At 59.6% G+C, this 20,295-nt stretch overlaps 2 protein-coding genes across 2 annotated transcripts; one reads left to right on the forward strand and one right to left on the reverse strand.

Annotated features, from left to right (window-relative positions):
* Positions 1-1,731: 1,731 nt before the first annotated feature.
* PEAK3 (PEAK family member 3) lies at positions 1,732-7,789 on the forward strand. Its single transcript, XM_058282131.1, has 3 exons — positions 1,732-1,813; positions 3,389-3,927; positions 5,336-7,789. Exons 1-3 carry the CDS (start codon positions 1,732-1,734, stop codon positions 6,113-6,115), a joined length of 1,401 nt encoding a protein of 466 aa, XP_058138114.1. The 3' UTR covers positions 6,116-7,789.
* A 96-nt stretch (positions 7,790-7,885) lies between these two features.
* Positions 7,886-10,050, reverse strand: OAZ1 (ornithine decarboxylase antizyme 1). The gene is given in 6 exon segments (XM_058282132.1): positions 7,886-8,245; positions 8,356-8,441; positions 8,607-8,779; positions 9,021-9,107; positions 9,109-9,160; positions 9,810-10,050. Coding segments are annotated over 6 exon segments (678 nt in total). The 5' UTR covers positions 9,956-10,050; the 3' UTR covers positions 7,886-8,111.
* Between the last annotated feature and the right edge of the window lie 10,245 nt (positions 10,051-20,295).

The raw sequence follows: 20,295 nt of genomic DNA on the forward strand, positions 1-20,295 counted from the left end.
TTAAAAAAAAGAAAGTAGATTTGAGGTGACGAGGGGCTGCAGGTGTGGGAGTTATGCCGAATGGGTGCAGAGATGCAGTTCGGGGTGACAGGAGAATTCGGGGGTGGAGGTGGTGAGGGTGGCACAATTGCGAGCGCGTGATATCAACACCACTGAGTTGTGCACTTGAGAATGGTTAAAACGGGAAATGTTGGGCCGTGTGTGTTACCACGATAAAAATTAAAGCAAACCCCCCGGGGGCGACGCGGGGAGCCCTGCAGGAGGCCGCGCACGTTCGCTTTGTGAGTTCACAGCCTTTACTCTACGCTCCTTGTTCACGGGTGTGCGCGTGAACGACAAACATCCACGAATTGTTTTCGTAATGAAAAATTTCAAAAAAACGTAGGCCTGTACGACGCCAGAGAGAAGCCTCGTGGAAACCACGGACAGGAACGAATAACATAATCATCATAATAATATGGGTGCATTAATTGTAACACACGTACACCAGACTCATGCAAAATGTTGATAGTAGGGAAAATTGTGGGGGCGTCGGGCGGGCGGTATATGGGAACCCCGAATTTCCGCGTCACTTTTCTGTAAACCTACAACTGCTTTAAAAAAGAAAAAGGATTCCAATGGCAACAGCGTGTTTAGGTAAATGCTACCACAACTTTAAAAAAGAATAAAACGAACAAAGGAAGAGAAATAAAAATTTAAAAAACAAAAAAAAATTTAAAAACACTAAATAAAACAATAATAAAACAGTGAAAATTAATCGATTTTTTTTTTTTTTAACTCCAAGTACAGCCAGTCCGTGGGAAACAACTTTCCTTTTCGCTGGAGCGACGGGGACTTGGCCGGGGTCACACGGCCAGTGGGAACAGAGGCAGGTGCTGCGGGCCTCTGCAGGGGTCACCCAGAAGGAGAAGCGAAAGCCACAGAGGAAGGAGTCTCTTGGGTGGCATCTGCCCCCCCCCCCAAGCCCAAGGTGGGAAAGCCGAATGAGCCCCGCTCCAGGCTCCCAAGGGCTCCCTGTTGCCGCTCACTCCAGACCCTCTTCGGAGCCCCAGCCCAGGGCCTACGTGCTTTGGGGTCCCACCTCCCGGGCTGTGCCCAGGCGGGTCCTCCTGCCACCCCACATCCATCCTTCCTGGGAAGGCAGGCAGGGGAGCCGCGGGCCCCTGGCGGGGGGAAGTGATGCAGGAAGAGGAGCCTGCGGTCTAACAGTTGCTGGACGTTTCCTGCCCTAGATCAGGAACCCCCGGGCGCCGGCGGCGCAGCAGCTGGGCCCCCCGGAGCCCCCGCGCCCACGAGGGTCCCTGCCCTACCCCAGGCTCGCGTCCTGAAGGTAGGGGCCCCTGGGGGGGCGGGGAGGGGAGTGGGCGGCAGCCTCCCGGGCTCGGGGTGACGCGGGGTCTGGGTGCGGGGCTGGCTGCTGTTGGCCACCGCTGTTGGGTGGCGGGGCTCCGAGCCGGGACCCCGGGGAGGGTCCCCGGGTACCGCCCCCACCCCCCGCTGGCCCTTCTGTCCCAAACGTGCGGGGGGCAGTCCTGCCTCGGCAGCCCCAGGAGGGCAAGTCACCCACCCAGGGTCACACCGCAGGCGCGCGGGGGAGCCGAGCCAGCGCCGGGGTCACCCCCCCCTCGGGGGCACAGCGCCCCCCCCGGCTCCCGGCCCTCCTCCACCCGCCGTGGCCAGGCCCAGCCCAGACCCCTCCCGAGACCCCCACGCTGACCTCCCCGCAGCAGCATGAGCAGCCCCGAGCCGCCCGCCGAGCCCCCCGCGGCTGACGACCCCACGCGGCCCGCGCAGCCCACCTACTGCAACCTCGGTGAGCGGCGGGGCGGGGCCTGCGGCGGGGCGGGGCCGACAGGGAGGGACGCCCCAGGGCGGGACCTGGAGGGGAGGGCGGGGCCTGGGTGAGAGGGCGGGGCCTGCGGCGGGGCGGGGCCGACAGGGAGGGACGCCCCAGGGCGGGACCTGGAGGGGAGGGCGGGGCCTGGGTGAGAGGGCGGGGCCTGCGGCGGGGCGGGGCCGACAGGGAGGGACGCCCCAGGGCGGGACCTGGAGGGGAGGGCGGGGCCCAACCGGGGCGGGGCCCGGGCGAGAGGGCGGGGCCGGGGTAGGGCCCAACTGGGGACGGGGCCTGGGCGAGAAGGCGGGGATGGAGTAGGGCCAGCGGGGGGCGGGGCCTGGTTGAGAGGGCGGGGCCGGGTAGGGCCCAACTGGGGGCGGGGCCTGGGTGAGGGGGCGGGGCCTGCGGCGGGGCGGGGCCGGCAGGGAGGGACGCTTCGGGGCGGGACTTGGAGGGGAGGGCGTGGCCCAACCGGGGCGCGGCCTGGGTGAGAGGGCGGGGCCTGGGGCGGGGCCAAAAGGAAGGGACCTGGAGGGGAGGGCGGGGCCTGGGTGAGAGGGCGGGGCCTGCGGCGGGGCGGGGCCGACAGGGAGGGACGCTTTGGGGCGGGACTTGGAGGGGAGGACGTGGCCCAACCGGGGCGCGGCCTGGGTGAGAGGGGGGGCAGGCCCCAACTGGGGGCGGGGCCTGGACGAGAGGGCGGGGCTGGAGTAGGGCCAGCGGGGGCGGGGCCTGGTTGAGAGGGCGGGGCCGGGTAGGGTCCAACTGGGGGCGGGGCCTGGGGGGCCTAAATGGAGGGACGCTTTAGGGCGTGACATGGGGCGGGGGCCTGGTTGAGAGGGCGGTGCTGGGGCAGGGTCCAACTGGGGGCGGGGCCTGGGTTGGCAGGCGGGGCCTAGTGGGAGGGACCCTTCGGGGCGTGATACGGGGTGGGACCTGGAGGAGAGGGCGGGACCCAACTGGGGGCATAGCCTGGGTGAGAGGGCGGGGCCGGGGCAGGGCCCAACTCGGGGCGGGGTCTGGATGGGGAGAGTGGGGGCTGGAGGTGGGACCTAAAGGGACGGACCCTTTAGGGTGTGATCTGATGGGGGTGGGGTCTGGGCGAGAGGGCGGGACCCAACTTGGGGCGGGGCCTGGAGGGAAGGGCCTCTTTAGGGCACGATATGGGGGTGGGGCCTAAAAAGAGGGCCCCCCAGCAGGGACGGGGCCTGGCGGGAAGGGGAGGGCCTGGTTGGGGGTGGGGCCTGGACGTCAAGGAGGTGGCCGGGTGGGCAGGGGTCGCGCGGCAGGGCTCCTGGGACCCCAGCTTGCACGAATGAGGAAACTGAGGTTCCAAGAGGGCCAGTCCCCTGCCAGAGCCTGGCCGGAAAACGGGGGTCCTCCCTGCCACCCAGCCCCCCTCCTCCGAGCCTCAGGGCCCGCGCCTGTGGTCAGGGCTGACGTCGCACCCCAGAGGGGCCGGGGAGCTTGCTTCTAGAGAGGGGGAAATCGAGGCAGAGGGGCAGAGCCGGGGGCCCGGGTGACCCCAGCTGCAGCGCTCTCCCTGGACAGGCGAGGTCCGCGCCCACCTGCTGCCCTCCAAGACCTGCCGCCCCCGCCCCGCGGGGTCCCTCTCTGCCGAGCTGCAGCCCCCGCCCCCACCCCTGCCCAAGAAGACGCTGGCCCGCACCCAGTCGCTGCCCACCCCCAGGGGGCCCCTTCCCAGCCCCGCGCCGGCCGGGCAGCCTCGGAGGCCCCTGCTGGGGTCCCACAGCGTGGATGAGATCCCGGCGGGCGACGACGAGGCAGGCTGCGCCGGTCCCCCCCCAGAGCTGACCTTGGGCTCGGTGGACGATGAGCTGGGCAGCCTCTTCCGCGACCTGCGTAGCCCGGAGGCCGTGCACGCGGCGCTGGCCGCCCGGCACCTGGAAGGCCTCTGCGCCATCCACGCGCGGCTCAGCGCCCGCTTCATGGGGGGCCGCCCCGGGCCCTGCCGCCCCGGCCACGGCTTCCGCCTCCTGGACAGCTCACCCTGCGCCGACGGCGGGGACGCCCTCTACTACCGCGTGGTGCGCGTGGACGGGGAGACCTGGCACATCCTCGCAGCCAAGGTGAGCCCGGCCCCCCACGCCCATCACCCTAACTCCCTGTGGGGGTTCCTCCATCTCCCAGTTTTGGCATAATCCAGGATATGTTCAGCCCGAGCTTAATGGTTTAATTTGCAACTAACATCTGAATTGACTGTCATCACTGGCTACCAACTTTCTAAAATGTGGGGCCACCTACATTGGAATCACCTGGGAGACCCCCAGCCATCTCAGGGGCCCAGGAATCTGCTTTTTAATTCACTGCCCAGGTGAATTCTTTGTTAGGAAGCCACCCGATCCACCAACCACAGCTGGCCGACAACTGCCACCTCAAGTTATAACCATTGCAAGTGCTAACGCTGCTTAAGCACTGCCCTTCTGATTTGCTCTTTTCTAAGGATTTTTAGAGCCATTTAATCTCCAAAATGTCATCCACTCACTTGATGATGTATTTCCTCCGATGTTCCCTTTTTTATGGACCACTAAGTAAAAGAAAATTATTCTTGCTTAAAATATACCACTCACCTATAAGAGGGATGACAATTTCAGAAGAATGTCATGGAGTTGACAATCGGTGTTGCCGTGTGCGGGGGCGCAGTGGGCATGAGGCACTGGCTGTGGGTTCTAAAATGAGTCTCCAGCTCACCAAGCCTCCTGGTTCTCCACTCTGGCTCTTGGGGCAATTATTTTCTTCAATATTCACGCCCAGAGCCCCACACCAGCAGCCGTCAGTTTTAAATAGCCCCCAGGTGATTCTAATGCCATCCCGGAAACTTCTAGAGCTTTGCTGTCCAGTAACACAGCCCCTGGCCAAGCGTGAGCAGGATGTCCAGTCACCTGGTCATCTGACATTCAGTCAATGTCACCTGTCCAGTGGCATCCAGTGCTAAATGTCCGGTCAGAGACGCAGCAAATCGTGATGATTTGGCATTAAAACTATTAAAGAAAAAATTAAAAGAAGGGACTTTAAAACATGTCATTAATCATTTTTATCCTGATTCCATGTGGACATGACAATGTTTTGGCTAAGGAGCTTAAAGACGAGACAGTCTGGGCAAGCACCTGCCTTTTTTCGCTCTTTGGTTTTAACGTGGCTACTGGACGATGCCCAGTTCGCACGTGGCCGGCCTGGTATTTCTACTGGACAGCTCAGCTCTGCTGCCTTAACCGGCACCCCCTCTTTGGGAAGTGGGGAGAGTAACCAGCCCATCTGCAACGGGGCACGGGGGCCCCTAACACTGTCCTCCATTCCGTCTTCCCCCCAACACCTGGCTCAATATTTACCCCCTGATTCCGGAGGCGATGCGGGGGTTCCCCGCAGCCGCAGTGGGGGAAGGAGGCGGGGGTGCAGGGGAGGAGGGCCAAGGCGGGAAGGGGCTGTGCAGTTGGGGGGCTCGCGGGCAGGCCCCTGACGGCCCCCTCTGCCCCGCAGGTGCCCAAGCCCCACGCCGAGGCGCCCGACCCGTGGGGCCTGGAGCTGCAGGCCTCGCTGGCCCCCCACTTCAACCTGCAGGGCCTGTGCGGGCTGCTGCCCCAGGGCGCCCTGCCCGCCGCGCCCTGGCGGGGCCGGGTGGCGCTGACGGCCGAGGTGCCCGAGCGCACGGCGGCGCAGTGGCTGGCGGAGGCGGGAGCGGGCCGGCCCGCGGGCTTCGTGCGGGCCGCGGCGCTGCTGCTGCTGCAGCTGAGCTCGGCGCTGGAGCGCGTGGAGGCGCGGGGCGCGGCGCTGGCCGAGCTGCGGCCCGAGCGCCTGCTGCTGGCGGCCGCGCGGGGCTGCGCGGGCCCCGGGCCCCCGCGCCTGCTGCTCGCCGACTTCGGCCGCGCGCGCCCGCGGCCGCCGGGGTCCCCGGGCCCGCACGCGCTGCCGCTGGGCCGCCTGCTGCGCGCGCTGCTCGGGCCCGGCCCGCCCTCGGCCTCGCCCTTGGCCGCGGGCCTCGAGCGCCTGGCGGCCCAATTGGCACGCGCGCGGCCCTCGGCGGCGCGGACGCGGGGCGCGCTGCAGGCGCTGCTCTGGGGGCCCGGGCCCGAGCTGCGGGGCGGCGGGGCGCCCCTCGGGCCCTGGCTGCAGGTGCGCCGGGCGCTGCTGGCGCTGCACCTGGCCGAGCGCGCCGCGGGCGGGGAGGCCCCCGGCCTGGAGGACTGGCTGGCCTGCCAGTACCTGACCGAGGCCACCGAGGCCTCCCTGGGCCGTGCCCTGGCGCTGCTGTGGGACTGACCCCCCCGCGGGCGTGGCCGGGAGGCGGGCAGCCCTTCCAGGCGCTCGCGGCAGAGGCCAGCTGAGTCCCGGGGTCTTCAGTGTCTCCCCGAGAGTGGGGGCGCCTCCCCTCCAAGGCCTGCTCCCCACTTTGCTGGGAACGCAGGGCTAGGGGCTCCCCAAGAGCGCAGGCCGGGGAGCTGAGGGTCTGTGGCTCCTGGGGTGTGGGCTGACCCCATGGCAGGGCCCCTTGGGTGGGTGGGAAGCTGCCCCCTCCTCCCCCAGAGGCCAGGCCTCCAGCTGCCAGGCCTGAGGACTGCGTCTCCAGAAGCTTCCGAGGACGCCCTCGTGTGCGGACAGGGGCGACACCACCGCAGGGAGCACCCCGCCCTTTGCAGACAGCGCCCCGGGGGCTAGGGATTGCCCTTCCCCAGACCTCCCGGCCACGCCCTCTCCGCCCCGGCCCTGCGGTCCCTCCAGCGCCCAGCGGTCCCTCCAGCGCCCAGCAAACCTGCCCAGCCTTGGAGCCTTAGCAGGGCCGTTCCCTCGGTGCTGTTCAGACTCGACCTCCAAGCCAATGAAGTGGCGTGGCAGGGTCCCCTGCCCAGCCCCCTCCTGCTTATCCCCCCCAGGCCCCACCTGGGGTGCTCGTCCCTCCCCGTTCACCGCCCCCTCGCCCACCAGGCTGAGCGCCGAGGCCCGGGCTGGGTTCCGCATGCAGTAGGTGGTCAGTTAATAGCACAGGATGGTGGAAGAAGGCAGAGAAGCCAGGCTCTTCCTTGCCGGTCTCCAGGCTCCTGGGGGAGGGGGGCGCTCCCTGCCTGGCTCCCCTCTGGCACCCAGGGGCCGTCACCTCTCGCCATTCCCCGCTGCCCTCCAACCCTGCTGTGGTGGCCCCAGGCCTGACCAGGTCCCTCTTCTGCTCAGACTCCTCCTGTGGCTCCCAGGTGCCCTCAGAACACAGCGGGCTCCTCCCAAGCCTCTGCGAGCTCCCTGTGGAGCACCCCTCCCACCTCGTCTGAACCTAGGCCTCTTCCCCCGGGAGACACTTCCCCTCACCTACTTCTTCTCTTGCTGCAGACTCCTATTTGTCCTTCAGTGCCCCAACTCCAATGCCCTCTCCCTGACCCTTGACTTGCCAACAAGGACAGGGAGTGCCTGTGTAGAGCCTGGTCCCCCAGACCTGTGGAGCCTGCCCTGGTGTGGCTCAGAGGCTACTCCCCAGGTGGACCCTCGCCTGTGACCAGCCCTGGGGTCTCTAGTCCTCCAAGCCATAGTCCTTTGCAGCCTGTTTCCCAACAGGACTCGGATGGAGAGCCCACCCCCCACCCACGGGTCCTGAGGCCCCACCCCTGCACACCGGGGCGCTCGACCCCCCCATACCCCTGCAGCCTCACGTCCAGCAGGCTGCAAGGACCCCCAGTGTCTTGTGAAAGCTGCCGGGCCAGGGCATGGCCGGGTGGATGTGCCCACAGGGGATAGTGGGGGCCACCAAGCAGACCCAGGCCCGCCAGGGACAGTGGCCCCAGGCCCAGGGTAGAGCGAGGGGAGGGCCTGCGAGCCCCCACGGACCCCACCCTGGCCCCCAGGCCGGGGCGCGCAGGACGGAAGGCAGCAGAGCCTGGAGGTGCAATCGCTTTATTGGGATCGAGCATTAGGCAGGGGGCTCAGGGGCTTTGGCCTCTCCGGGGGGGGAGGGCTGGGCCTGAGGCTGCTTCAGGAGACTTCCACAAGCAGCCCCTCCACAAGGTACAAGATCAGCTTAATCATCTTAAACCAGCAATAAAAAAGTAAAATATAAACTTTTATTTAGAATTAAAGCAAATACTTCAGTATCACAAACACAATACTAAACTTCAAGAAATATGCTGCTGATTTGGAGTGAGCGTTTATTTGCACAATTACATCATGCGGGCAAGCCCAGAGGCGGAGAGTCTGAAGCGCAACGTAAACGGACGCCGTGGCCAGACTCCCGCGTGGGCAGCAGCGAAGCTCGGGGGCTCTGGGGACGCGGCCGCTATGCCTCCTCCGGCGAGGAGTCCCTCTCGAACGTGTAGGCCATGAAGCAGGCGTCGGGTCTCTTGGGGACAAGGGGGTGCCCCGGTCTCACAATCTCAAAGCCCAGAAAGCTGAAGGTGCGGAGCAGGGCGGCTGCGGGGTAGAGGTCGTCAGGGCCCGCCCGGGCGCCGGGGGGCACCGGGGCAGGCGCATGGCCCCCACCCCCAGGAACCCCTCCCCGCTGCGGACTGGGCCTGGCCTACCCCTGTCGTCTCGGTTCTTGTGGAAGCAGATGAAGACGTGGTCGATGCGGAGCTGCTCCTCGGCAAACTCGAGCAGGACTGCGAAGCTGCGGGCGGGGGGCAGCACTGGGTCAGCGCCCGTGGCCCCCGCCCGGCCCCCGGGCGCGACCACCACCACCAGCCCAGCCGGGGTCCCCCGGGGACAGGCTTGCCCCCGGCCGAGCACCCTGCCACCCCGCCGAGCACCCTGCCACCCCCCCGGGGCGGCTCACCTGTCCTTGCTGCCCTCCGGCAGGGCGCCCCCAGGGATCTCCACGTAGAGGCCGCTGCTGCTGAGCACGGCGCGCCAGCCGACCTGCCTGCCGCCGGGGAGCCGGGGCTGGACGGTGAGAATTCTCGTCTTGCTGTTAGACGTTAGTTCCTCTGTGACATTCAGCCGATTATCCTGCGGCAGGAGAGCCCGGGTGGGGGGATGTTTAAAAACAAACGCGCCCGCCCGCTCCGCAGCCGCTCATCAACTGGGAGATCGGGGACCGCTGCGCCCGCCCTGCTCCCTGGGGGGACCGTGGCCGCGGTGGAGGCTGGAGGGAGGGCCCGCTGGGGCCTGGGTGGCTGCGGCGGAGGAGGAAGCTGAGGCACGTGGCTGGGGCACCCAGGGGCGCTGCGCGGGGAGGGGGCGCACTCACCGAGTAAAATAACTTAGCTGAAAGACTGTGATCCCTCTGGTTATCCCCTCGCCCACCTGGGATCTTCGGGGGTGGGTGAGGGGCATCAGGAGCACCACCGAGGCCCTGGACCCAGGTTGCCACAGCCGTTAAGGGAGACTCTGCGGGCAGAGGCGGCGCGTGAGCCCGCGGCCGGGGTCCCGGGTCCCGAGGGCAGAGCCCCGCCGGCCGCAGAGTCAACATCCGCCTCCGCGGGGCGGCTCCCGGTCGGCGGTGACGGTGGGGGGGCTGGACCCGACCAGCTTTCGGGGCGGGGAGTGGGTGCGGGCCCCCCGGGGCTCCGCTTCCCCTTTCCGCCGCGGCCCGACCCCCGCCTGGCTCAAGGCTTTTCCAGAAGGGGAGGCCAGGCCCGGGCGCCCCTCCCGACCCGGGACCCCTTCACGCCCCCGCAGGCCCCGGAGGCGCCCTCGGGGAGCGGATCGGGGGTTCAGGTCGCCGTCGACGTGGCGACTCGGGGGGGGGGGGCTCCGCGACACCCCGGAAGTGTAGATTCACGGGCTCTGGGCGCCGAGCTCCCCCAAATCCGATCGGCGAGTCGGGAGGAGGACGGGACTAAGGGGGCGAGCCCCGCGATGGGCGGCCAGGCCGGGGGGCCCCGCTCCCCCACCAGGGCCCGGGGGGGGGGGGGGACCGCCCCGCCCCCGGCGCGATCGCGGCCCGGACAAAGGGGCGCCCGTCGCGCTCCGGGGGCCTCGGCGGCGCCCCGGGGCCTGCGCTTCTGGAAGCTTCGCGCGGGGGCGGGGCGCTCACCTCTCGCTGCTGTGGCCGCCGCGGCTGTGCAGGCCGAGGAGCGGCATGGCGCAGCCGGCGTGGACGGTGGCGTTGGATTTATTCCCCTCCTTCTCTCTGGCGAAGCAGTGGCTGTTGAGGATCCGCTGCAGGGAGGATTTCACCATCCGGCCGCTGGGGTCCGAAACCAGGAAAACCTCCGCTGCGCGCCCCGCGCCGCCGACGCTGCTGCTCGCCGTCCGCAAAATGGCGCCGCCGCCGCCGCCCGCTTTTATGGGCGCCGCGCCCGGGCCACGCCCCCCGCGCCGCCGCGGGGGCCGCCGGGACGGCGCGGCGCCCCCACTCCCCCTCCCGACGTCTGATTGGCGGCGGGCGCGGGCGGCGGGGCGGGGCCGCAGCGCCGATTGGACGGGACGCTGGGCGGGCCCGCCCGCTTGCCCGTCACTCAGCGAGGCCGCCCTGGCGCCGAGGAGGTCCCGCCCCCTCCTCTCCCCCACCCCCACCCCACCCCCGTCCGCGGGGCGCTGCGTTTTCGGGGGGCTTCTCCGTTGCTTGGTGCCCACCCCACTGTGGTCCCCGTCGCCCTCTCCAGTGTCCCTTCACCCACCGTATCTCCCTCCCCCGCGCGCTTCGGGGGCGACAAAGCCCCCCGGATATTTGGGGGGGGGGGTCCGGTCACCCCTTCCCCCACCCTAGGCAAAATTGCCATCAGGAGCCATCTAGCAATAATGGGTCAAGGTCGTCGTGATGATTCTTGAGTTTAAAACAGCTGACGACCAAAAGAAATGTGCAGAAATACTCAGATTTGGCAAAATACTTCTTGGGGGGCCTCAAGAGCACGATTGCCACCCCCACCCCCACCCCCGGCGGTGCTGGGCAGAAACATAACCCGCGTCGGGATGGAACTGTGCCTTTTTCAAGCCAAACTAGTGCCCTTGGCGGTTTTTCTTGCCTGGACTGAAATTTTCATTCACCCAACAAAAATACTTCTGCCAGGCCCTCCTTGTCGGGCCCGTTTACGTTTTGAGCACAGATTGGAACTCTCAGGGCTCCGACCTTGGGTTTCTTTGTCCTCGCAGACCCCTGGCCCTGGCTTTTCTTAATATTTAAGATCTGCCGTGTCCACGCGGGGAAATGTCGGCCGTGGGGGGCCCAAGCAGGCTTTAATTGGGAATAATCGTGAGTGGGGAAAGAAGTAGCTGCTTGGTGAAAAGCCAGCGGGAGGAGCTTGCCAAATTTCTGGGGTGAGGATGAGAATGTGGGGAAAGGGGATGGGACCCGTGGGCTCAGGGTCTCAGGAAACTCAGCTCATGGCAGAGGCGTTTGGGGCAGCTCCAAAGCACCCACTTGGAGAGGGGGCCTCGGGCCTGGGTGGAAGCAGAAGGAGAGGGGCTGCTGGCAGAAAGGTTTTCATCGGCTTCCTTCCCTGCCAGTCCTGGCTTGGTAAACGTCTAAATCTCCTTCGAGATTTGCTCCAGCTCTAAAATGCTCGCTTATGTCAGATCTCAGTTACTGAGCCTTGGGCATTTATTTGGGTGTTGGGACTGAAATTAATTCCCAGGATTGACATTTGGGTCCGGATAATTCTCTTGGGTTGGGGGGGTGGGCATCCTGGGCTCCCCACACTCGATGTCAGGAGCACCCCCTCCCCAGTCGTGAGGGCCACAAATGTCTCTATAGACACTGCCCTGAGTCCCCTGGCGGCCAGCATCATCCCCCCTGTTGAGAACTTATGGGATAAACTGAGGCAAGGGGTCACCTAGCGGAACAGGTACTGGGGGGAGGGTGAGACAGGATTTCCTGTCCAGCCAAGACCAGGGCAGCCTTTTTCGCAGCCACCGCAGCTCCCTTTCTCCTCCTTTCTCCTTCTGACTTGGGTGGCCGCCCTGCAAATGCTGCAGGCACAGAAGAAATGGCTGGAGACCCGCCGGGGCCAGCGAATGTGTCCTCCTGTCCGGCCCTGGCTGGACTTGCTGGGGACAGAGAGAAAGATCAGATCCTCCTTGCTGGGAGGAAGCCCCCCGGGGATCCCAGAGGGCAGGGAGTGAGGGAGGAGTGGCGTGAGGGCTGCCTGGAGGCAGCAGCACCTGAGAGACTGGGACGGGACAGCCGAGGGCGTGGGATGGGCTTGTCGAAGGCAGGGACCACGCCTGGGCCTCCCTCTGCGCAGCCGAACCTGTGAACACCATCTTAAATCACAAAAGGGGCTTTGCAGGCGGGATTGGGGGTCCCGAGACGGGGAGGCTCTCCAGGACTATCTGGGTTGACCGATGGCCTTGTAAGGGGGGCAGGAGGGTTGGGTCCCAGAGAGCCTGGGAGATGCTCCGGTGATGGCTTCAAAGACAGAGGAAGAAGCCACGAGCCCAGGAACACGGCGCCTCCGGAAGCTGGACAGAAACAAATTGTCCCCTGGAGCCTCCGGGTGGAGCCAGGCTGCGCCCACTCGCCCTGTAAGAGAATAAACGTGCATGTATCTATACATAGATTAGGAGGGACCAAGGATTGAACCCGGGACCTCGTACATGGGAAGCAGGCGCTCAACCACTGAGCTACAGCTTCTCCCGAACTTGAGCTGTTTTAAGCCATTGTGGCTGCTTGTTACAGCAGCAAGAAGACGCTCATACACACACTGGCGGATGGGTCTAGTTTTTTGTTTTTTGGGTTTTTTTTAAAGCAATTGCTACTCTCGTTCCCCCCCCCCCCAAAGCTCATTAATATTTTCATGAAAGGGGCCGTTTCATAAATGTGACGTTCCCACCTCGGTTACATAGCCTCCCCCAGGGTTCGTGCTCGCGACGGGCGGCGGGTGGGTGCGCGCAGACCCAAGAGCTCCCTTCCTCCCCGTGTGCGTCTTTGTCTGAAAAACACAACCACGAGCCCACACGGGCCTCTAGGCGAGGGCGAGCGTGGGGGAGTGGTGGCCACTCGCTTGGAGAGGAAATTTAAAACTTAAGATCGCTGGGCGGGTGGCTGTGGCATGGAGGGGTGGACAGAGCGAATCCGGCCCCGCGTTCCGAGGACCCGGCAGCGAGTCCCCCGCCAGCCCTCCCGGGCTCTCCGCACGTGTGGAAAGAAGATGACGGGTGGGGAAAGCCAAATCGAAATGGACAGCCACTTAAAAAAAAAGACAATTAAAAAAATGAATCTATTAAAAAAAAAAAAGGACCGCCGCCCTCCTCCCGGCCCGCGGGCTGGCGGTCTCAGGACCGGCTCCCGCCTTCACTCTGCGGGCTGGAGGGTCGGGGGGCTTGTGCACTTTTGTTTTGTTTTTCACCAGCAACTTGGGCAAAAGTGAAGTGGATACGAACAGGCGATCTTGAGTTTGCAGCCACAGGCCGGCGAGCACATCTGACCGAGGGAAGCCCCAAAGGCCAGGACTGGGCCACAAACACGCGGTGGCATCTGCTCCGGCTTGATAAACGCGGGGCACGACATGGCGCCCGTGGCAGAGGAAACACTCTCAAAAACACACACGCAGCGCAGCGGGGACCCGCCCGCACAGATTCCCAGGGCCGGCCTGCGGGAGGTGCTCTGGTGCGGTTCGGTGGAGAGGCTTACGTTTTGTCTCCTCTCTCTCCTTCTCGGTATTTTACTTGGCACTATTCCGCGTGTTTTTACAAAGCCTTCGCTGTGGGAAACAGGAAAAAACCGTCCCTGGGCTGGCGGTCGGAGGCGAACTGCTGGGTCATTCTCAGGAGCTCGAGGCCCGCGCCTGTTTGCCATCAAAGTTTTATTTTCGCTTTTCCAATTTTTTATTTTTATTTTGCTAAGTGTGAGAGCAATCACTGTTCTTTAAAAAAATTAAATATCTACTTGGGCTTGTTTCTGACCAGATCTTTTGCTTTCTGGGTATGTTTTTGTATTTTTGTGCTTTTTTATTTTCCTGTTTGTCCTTTCTTTCTTTTTTTATATTGTGTATTAATTTATTTTTATTTTTAGGAGGTACCGGGAATGGACCCAGGACCTCATATGTGGGAAACAGGCGCTCAACCGCTGAGCTACATCTCTTCCCCAAGGAGAGCTGGGTTTTTCCTTTCTTTGTTTGTTTGTTTGTAGGAGGTACCGGCATCGAACCTGGGACCTTGACCGTGGGAAGCAGGTGCTCAACCACTTGAGCTACACCTGCTCCCTATTTTTAATCCTGTGGTTGTACTATATATGTGTGTGTGTTTCTCTTTCTTTCTTTAATTCTTTTTAGATGTATATAGATAAGGGTAGGTATGCAGTATATAAATTTATGCATAATACTTACATATTTATAAGCATATAAATATATATCACCATACACAATTCCAAGGCATTTATTTATGTATATGTGAAATGGCATCATAATAATCATTGTTATTATCATCATAAGACGATTGGAAACATTTAATCCTCTGCTCTGTTTAGAAAGCCATAATTGTGGGAGACTTTAGGTGTTTCCAGTTTTGTGGTTATTATACAAATGATGCATTGGCACTCTTTTTTAAAAAAAAATATTGTGGTAACATAGACAACACACTCTATCCCATTTTAACCACTTCTAAGTACACCAATTTTACTGGCTCTCTTGGCGTGTTGGTATTTGTGGCATTCTAGATGATTTTCTTAGTATCGATTCCTAGAGGTGGAAGTCCTAGGCCAAAAAAAAATAGCTGCTACTACTTAACGTTCCCCTAGAAATGTTGTAATAACTTACACTTCACGGGCAGTGTTTGCCAAGGCCCGTTTCCCTGTAGCCTCACCAACAGGAAGTGTTATCATTTTTAAAAAATAAAAAAAGGTTTTGCAATCTTTGTTTTCGCTGGCGTTTCGATGGCGGCTCGTGAGGACGGTTAAGGTCCCCATCAGTTAGATTTTCTTCTTCTGTTTGTGTATTAGTCAGGATAAGCTGGGGTTTGCCGCAGGAACAAACCGCCCGTAGACCTCACTGGCTAAAAACAGGTCTATTAGAATTCAGCCAAGGAACAGGACAGGATGTGTACACACGCACACATATTAACATGTGATTTATATAGTAGGAGATTTTTATTAGGAGTTGGCTCACATGACCTTGAAGTCCAAATTCTGTGGAACAGCCCGCAAGTTTGGAACGCTGATGAAATTCTCACGACTTCCCCAGGAGAAGCTGACTGCCTGAAGTGGAGACGGAAATCCTTCTTTCTGATGCCCAAATCCTCAATTCTCCCTAACTGAACGAGACTCCTCTCCTTACTGAAGGCCATCTCCTTCGCTGATTGTAGATGCAGTCAGCTGTAGATGCAATCTGCCAGACAGTGAATGATTCAGAGCCACAGAAATACCCTCGCAGTAACCATCAGGCCAGCACTGGCTTGACCAAACAACTGGACCCCATCATCCAGCCAAGCTGACACGTGAACTTGACCATCACAACGGTCTGTGCCCGCTGACCTCCTCAGGCCTGCTGAGAACACCCGTCACCACGGGCCCCATCTTGAAGGTCGTCGCTGGTGCAGAAAGAAAAGGAGACCCTGGACGGTTTCCCTCCTGCAGTTAAACACCCCAGCCTGGAAGTCACCCCAAGCAAAATCGGGGGGCTGTCCTCGGGCAGCTCGAGGAAGGGATGGCCATGCTGCTCTCCTCCAGGTCCGGAGGCACCAGGGATTTTCCTCTGGGGTGCTGTCGTCTGCCAGGGGTGGGAGACCTTCCCATGGGGGGGGGTCTCAGCTCACACCTGGGGGGGTCCCAGCTAGCGCCCGGCCTCACGGCCCCTGTTGGTTTTTCCTGCAGCCCTTTGGTGACAGGGATAGAAATAGCGGCCCGCGGCCCACACAACGAGCCACCCACCCGTGTCACTTCTCTAGGGAATCGATTCTCACCAGAGCCCCGCGCAGCGGTCCCTGTTCTATTTCCGTTTCACAGGAAGGGAAACTGAGGCACGGGCCGACCCAGAAAGCGGGAGGTCCGCCCCCAGAATCAACGCTGCTGGGAGCGGAACCAGGAGGCCGAGGGAAACCGGACAAAAGCACCGCTAGGAAAAATCCAGGACGGTCCCCAGAAGAGCCCGCCAGTGTGCCGCCCCCGCCCGGCAGCGGACCATGTGATGAAGTGACGCGTGGCCCCGGGGGAGGTCGCGGCACTTCGTCCCACCCCCCCCACCCCGGGCTCTGTCTCTTGGCCCCTGTCCTGGGAGAAAGGCGCTGGTGCACTCTTGTCCCCGCCCATCGGCTGAGCGCCAGTGTCACCAAAACGCCCTCCGCGGGCGCCCCCGGGACCTGCCTTGAGCCCCAGGAGGGTCCAGGGCTCGGCTGGGGCCCCTTCCCCGAGCAGGGGCGCAGGCCCGCTTCCGGAGTCACCCTGGTCCCTTCGGTCTGAGCCTTTCGGGAACCTGCTTTCAAAAGCAGACACTAAAATAAAAAGCACATAAAAGTGCTAGTAAGCCGACCTCTTGTGGTTAAAAACGTCGTTAATAATTTTGGCGGAACGTTCTCCCGGGGAGGGGGGCATTGATGCAATCCAGATTACAAACTGCAAAGTAGCGCATCCTGCGTGTCTTTTCCTAGTCTCTCTTTTTTTCAAAGATTTATTTATTTTTATTTATTTCTCTCCTGTCCCCCCCCAGTTGTCTGCTCTCTGTGTCCATTCGCCATGTTCTTCTGCGACCGCTTCTATCATTATCAGCAGCACGGGAATCTTTTTGTTGCGTCATCTTGTTGTGTCAGCTCTCCGTGTGTGCGGCACCATTCCTGGGCAGGCTGCACTTTCTTTCGCGCTGGGCGGCTCTCCTTCCGGGGCGCACTCCTTGCGTGTGGGGCTCCCCTACGCGGGGGACACCCCTGCGTGGCAGGGCACTCCTTGCGCGCATCAGCACTGCGCGTGGGCCAGCTGCACACGGGTCAGGAGGCCCGGGGTTTGAACCCTGGCCCTTCCATGTGGTAGGTGGCCCAGTTGAGCCACATCCACTTTCCCCGCTAGGATTCTGAGAGCTCACCTCCCCACAGATGGACTCACTGACCCTGGAAATGTTCAGTCTTTAAATTTTTTGCCAAGGTGATGGGCTAAAAACCCCATGGTACATCTCTGCGCTAGCTGGCACTCCTGCGCAGGGCGGCTTTCCAGCATGGGACAGCTTGCCCTCACCAGGAGGCCCTGGGCATCGAACCCTGGACCTCCTATATGGTAGATGGAAGCTTAATGGGTTGAGCCACATCTGTTTCCCCCATTTTACTTTGTCCCCCCCCCCCATTTTACTTTGATAGTCTAGTTGAGTGAAGCTCATCTCTTTTTCTAGGTTTGGGGTCAGGTGTACTTCTTTGAACACCTGTTTATATTCTTGGGCCAGTTTTTATTGGGTGGTTTGCATTTTCATTGTTGATTTGTAGGTGCACTTTGCATATAGTGGCTATCAGCAAGTAAGTTGCAAATATTTCTTCCCAGTGGGTTTTTTTTTTCTTTTGACTTTACCTTAGATGAGGATGTCCCTTCTCACTCAAGAGTTGAACATTTTTATGTGGTCTAGTTTTGAAGTAGATCTCTGACATTAAATGATATTTACACTCTTTTTAAAACCCTGTGGTATATTCAGTCAGTAGAATGGAACTTTGCAATGAAAAGAAGGATTTTTCCCTACCCCTGCCCTGAGACAGCTCCCACGTCTCTTCGTGTATAGTTTTTGTTCGTTGTTTGTGCTTGTTGTCAGCTCGTTGTTTTTGCTCATTGTCAGCTCGTTGTTTTTGCTCATTGTCTTGCTCATTGTCTGTTCATTTTTTTCTTTAGGAGGCACCAGGAACCAAACCTGCAACTTCCCACGTGGAAGGCTGGTGCTTAATTGCTTGAGCCACAGCTTCTCCCTGCTTGTTTGTTTTTGCCTATCTGCCTGTTATCTGCTTGTTGTTTTTGCTCATTGTCTGCTCATTGCTTTTCTCGATGTCTGCTCATTGTCTGCCCGTTGTCTGTCTTCTGTAGGAGGCACCAGGAACCAAACCTGGGACCTCTCATGTGGGAGGTGGGCGCCCAACTGCTTGAGCCACATCCACTTCCCCAGGAACTGATTCTTTTTTTTTTTTTTCCAAATTCTACTCAATTTACTCATTTTTTAAAAAGATATTACATTAAAAAAAAATATGAGGTCCCCATTCGCCCCCACTGCCTCCACCCCACCACTCCCCCCACAATAACACTCTCCCCTATCATCATGTCACATCCATTGCGTCTGGTGAGTACATCTCCGGGCATCGCTGCACCCCATGTCCCGTGTTCCACACCATAGCCCACAGTCTCCCACGTTCTGTCCAGTGGGCCATGGGAGGACATACAATATCCGGCAATTGTCCCTGGAGCACCACCCAGGACAACTCCAAGTCCCAAGAATGCCCCCACGTCTCCTCTCCTCCTCCCCTTCCCCGCACCCAGCAGCCACCATGGCCACTTTTTCCACACCAATGCCACATTTTCTCGATTATTAACCACAATAGTTCATGAATAGAATATCATTAAGTCCACTCTGATCCTTACTGTATTCCTCCTTCCTGTGGACCTTGGCTTGGTTGTGTCCATTCCACATCTATGTCAAGAGGGGGCTTATATTCCACATGGATGCTGGATGCAATCCTCCTGCTTTCAGTTGTAGGCACTCTTGGCTCCCTGGTGTGGTGGTTGACCTTCTTCAACTCCATGTTAGCTGAGTGGGGTAAGTCCAATAAACCAGAGTGCAGGAGCTGAAGTCTGTTGAGGCTCAGGGCCTGGCTATCCTATTGTCAGTCCAGAGATTCGAATCCCTGAGATATATCTTAAGCCCCAGCACCAACCACAATCCCAGTAAAGTAGCATGAAAGTCTTGTGAAAAGAGATCCCACCTGAGTCCAGTTTCATCACGCAGAAACACCAGCTCCAAAGAAGGGCCATCTGCCATGGCAGTGAACCCCATCTGCCATGACCATAGAGCCTGTGGGTCTCTTTAGCCCTCAAAGGACCGATACCTGGGGGTGTATGGGAACTGATTCTTGATACATGCAACACCATGGAAAAAACTAAAAATCATCACGCTAAGCAAAAGAAGCTGAGCAAAAGATGACATTTAGTGTGATCTATTTATATGACATTTCTAGAAAAGGCAAAACTGTGATGACAGAGAGCAGATTGGCCGTTGCTTGGTGCGGGGTATGGGCCAGGAACTGACTGAAACAGGCACAGGGGAACTCTGAGGGACAGAAGCATTCTAAAACTGATGATGCACAACTGTGTAACTTCACCCAAACTCTTAGAACTATACTCAGAAAATAGGTGCATTTTATGGTGTGCAAATTATACCTCAAGAAAAGCCTGTCCAAAAATGCCATACATGCTCCTTTTAGAAAGCCAAAAAACAGGGAGAGCAACAACAAAAACACATGTGTCTTCTGAAAGGGATTGTGTAACCAAAGAAAAACATAACTTTCTAAAGAAGGAAATGAGGAAATGGGAAACAAGGGCCTCAAAACAAAGACAGTGGAGGTGCATTTTGATCCTCTACAGGTCCTACCACTGAGTTGCAGATTTTTTGCTGAGTTTCCTAGCAGCCAGTGTGAAAATGGAAACACGGTCCACTGTAGCCTTTGCAGGAAAGGGTAGCCATTGCTACTGAGGCAGGACTGTCTAAACGACAGAACTAAACTCCTGCCTTCCAGGGAGGGGCCCAGGCAAGTTCAGCGGCCCCTGCCCACCATCGTCCGTTGTTCTTACCAGCTTTCTCTCCAGAGTAGCCCAGAGTTGCCAGATAGAAAACAGAATGTGTCATTAACCTTGAAGTTCAGATAAACAACAAATACTTTTTGATGATGTGTGTCCCACTTCTTCGTCTGACCTTCAAGGTGAACCACATGTCTTGTATTTTTAACAGCTAAATCTGGCAACCTTACACTGGTTGTATCTCGTGCCAAATTACAGAGAAGAAGGGAAAAAATGGGAGCAAGTTGCACATTGAAATATATTATTTGCCTGTCTTCTTGTTATTAAACGTCCTGTACAAATTCCTTTGAAAGTTACCCTTTTCCTCGGCTAACTAAGCGTGCATGTTCTATTTTACTAAATATTGTTCAGGCTTTCTAGTGCCTGTTTCCATCACAGTTGACATTGCGTTATGTATTGAGTTTTTCTTCTGTTTGCTTTCTATCAAAATCGCAATGCAGGGAGCGGATGTGGGCAAGCGGTTGAGCACCTGCTTCCTACCCGGGAGGTCCAAGTTTCCGTCCCCAGTGCCTCCTGAAAAAAAAAAAAAACAAAACAACAAGCAAGCAAAAAGAACAACTTGGGGGGAGCCGAAGTGGCTCAGTGGTTGAGCGCCGGCTTCCCACACACGAGGTCCCAGTTTCAATCCCTGGTCCCTGGTACCTCAGGGGAAAAAAATGCAATCCAAGTGTTTCTCTTAGATGTTATAGATTCATTTTTTTTTAAGTAACAGATCTGTTGAGATACAAGTCACACATGAGTCAGGAAAAGATGAAAATTCAGTGGTTTTTGAGATAGTAACGGGCTTGTGCAACCATCTGCACTATCACCCTTGGAACATTTTATCACCCCCAGAAGT

Source organism: Dasypus novemcinctus, chromosome 19 (genome assembly GCF_030445035.2).
Source record: "Dasypus novemcinctus isolate mDasNov1 chromosome 19, mDasNov1.1.hap2, whole genome shotgun sequence".
NCBI lineage: Eukaryota > Metazoa > Chordata > Mammalia > Cingulata > Dasypodidae > Dasypus > Dasypus novemcinctus.

Bases quoted from the DNA above. Each gene is read 5' to 3' on its own strand.
- PEAK3 (XM_058282131.1), top strand. From the start codon at position 1,732: ATGAGCAGCCCCGAGCCGCCCGCCGAGCCCCCCGCGGCTGACGACCCC. The intron at 1,814-3,388 runs GTGAGCGGCGGG...CTCCCTGGACAG, and splicing joins GCCCACCTACTGCAACCTCG to GCGAGGTCCGCGCCCACCTG. The intron at 3,928-5,335 runs GTGAGCCCGGCC...TCTGCCCCGCAG, and splicing joins GGCACATCCTCGCAGCCAAG to GTGCCCAAGCCCCACGCCGA.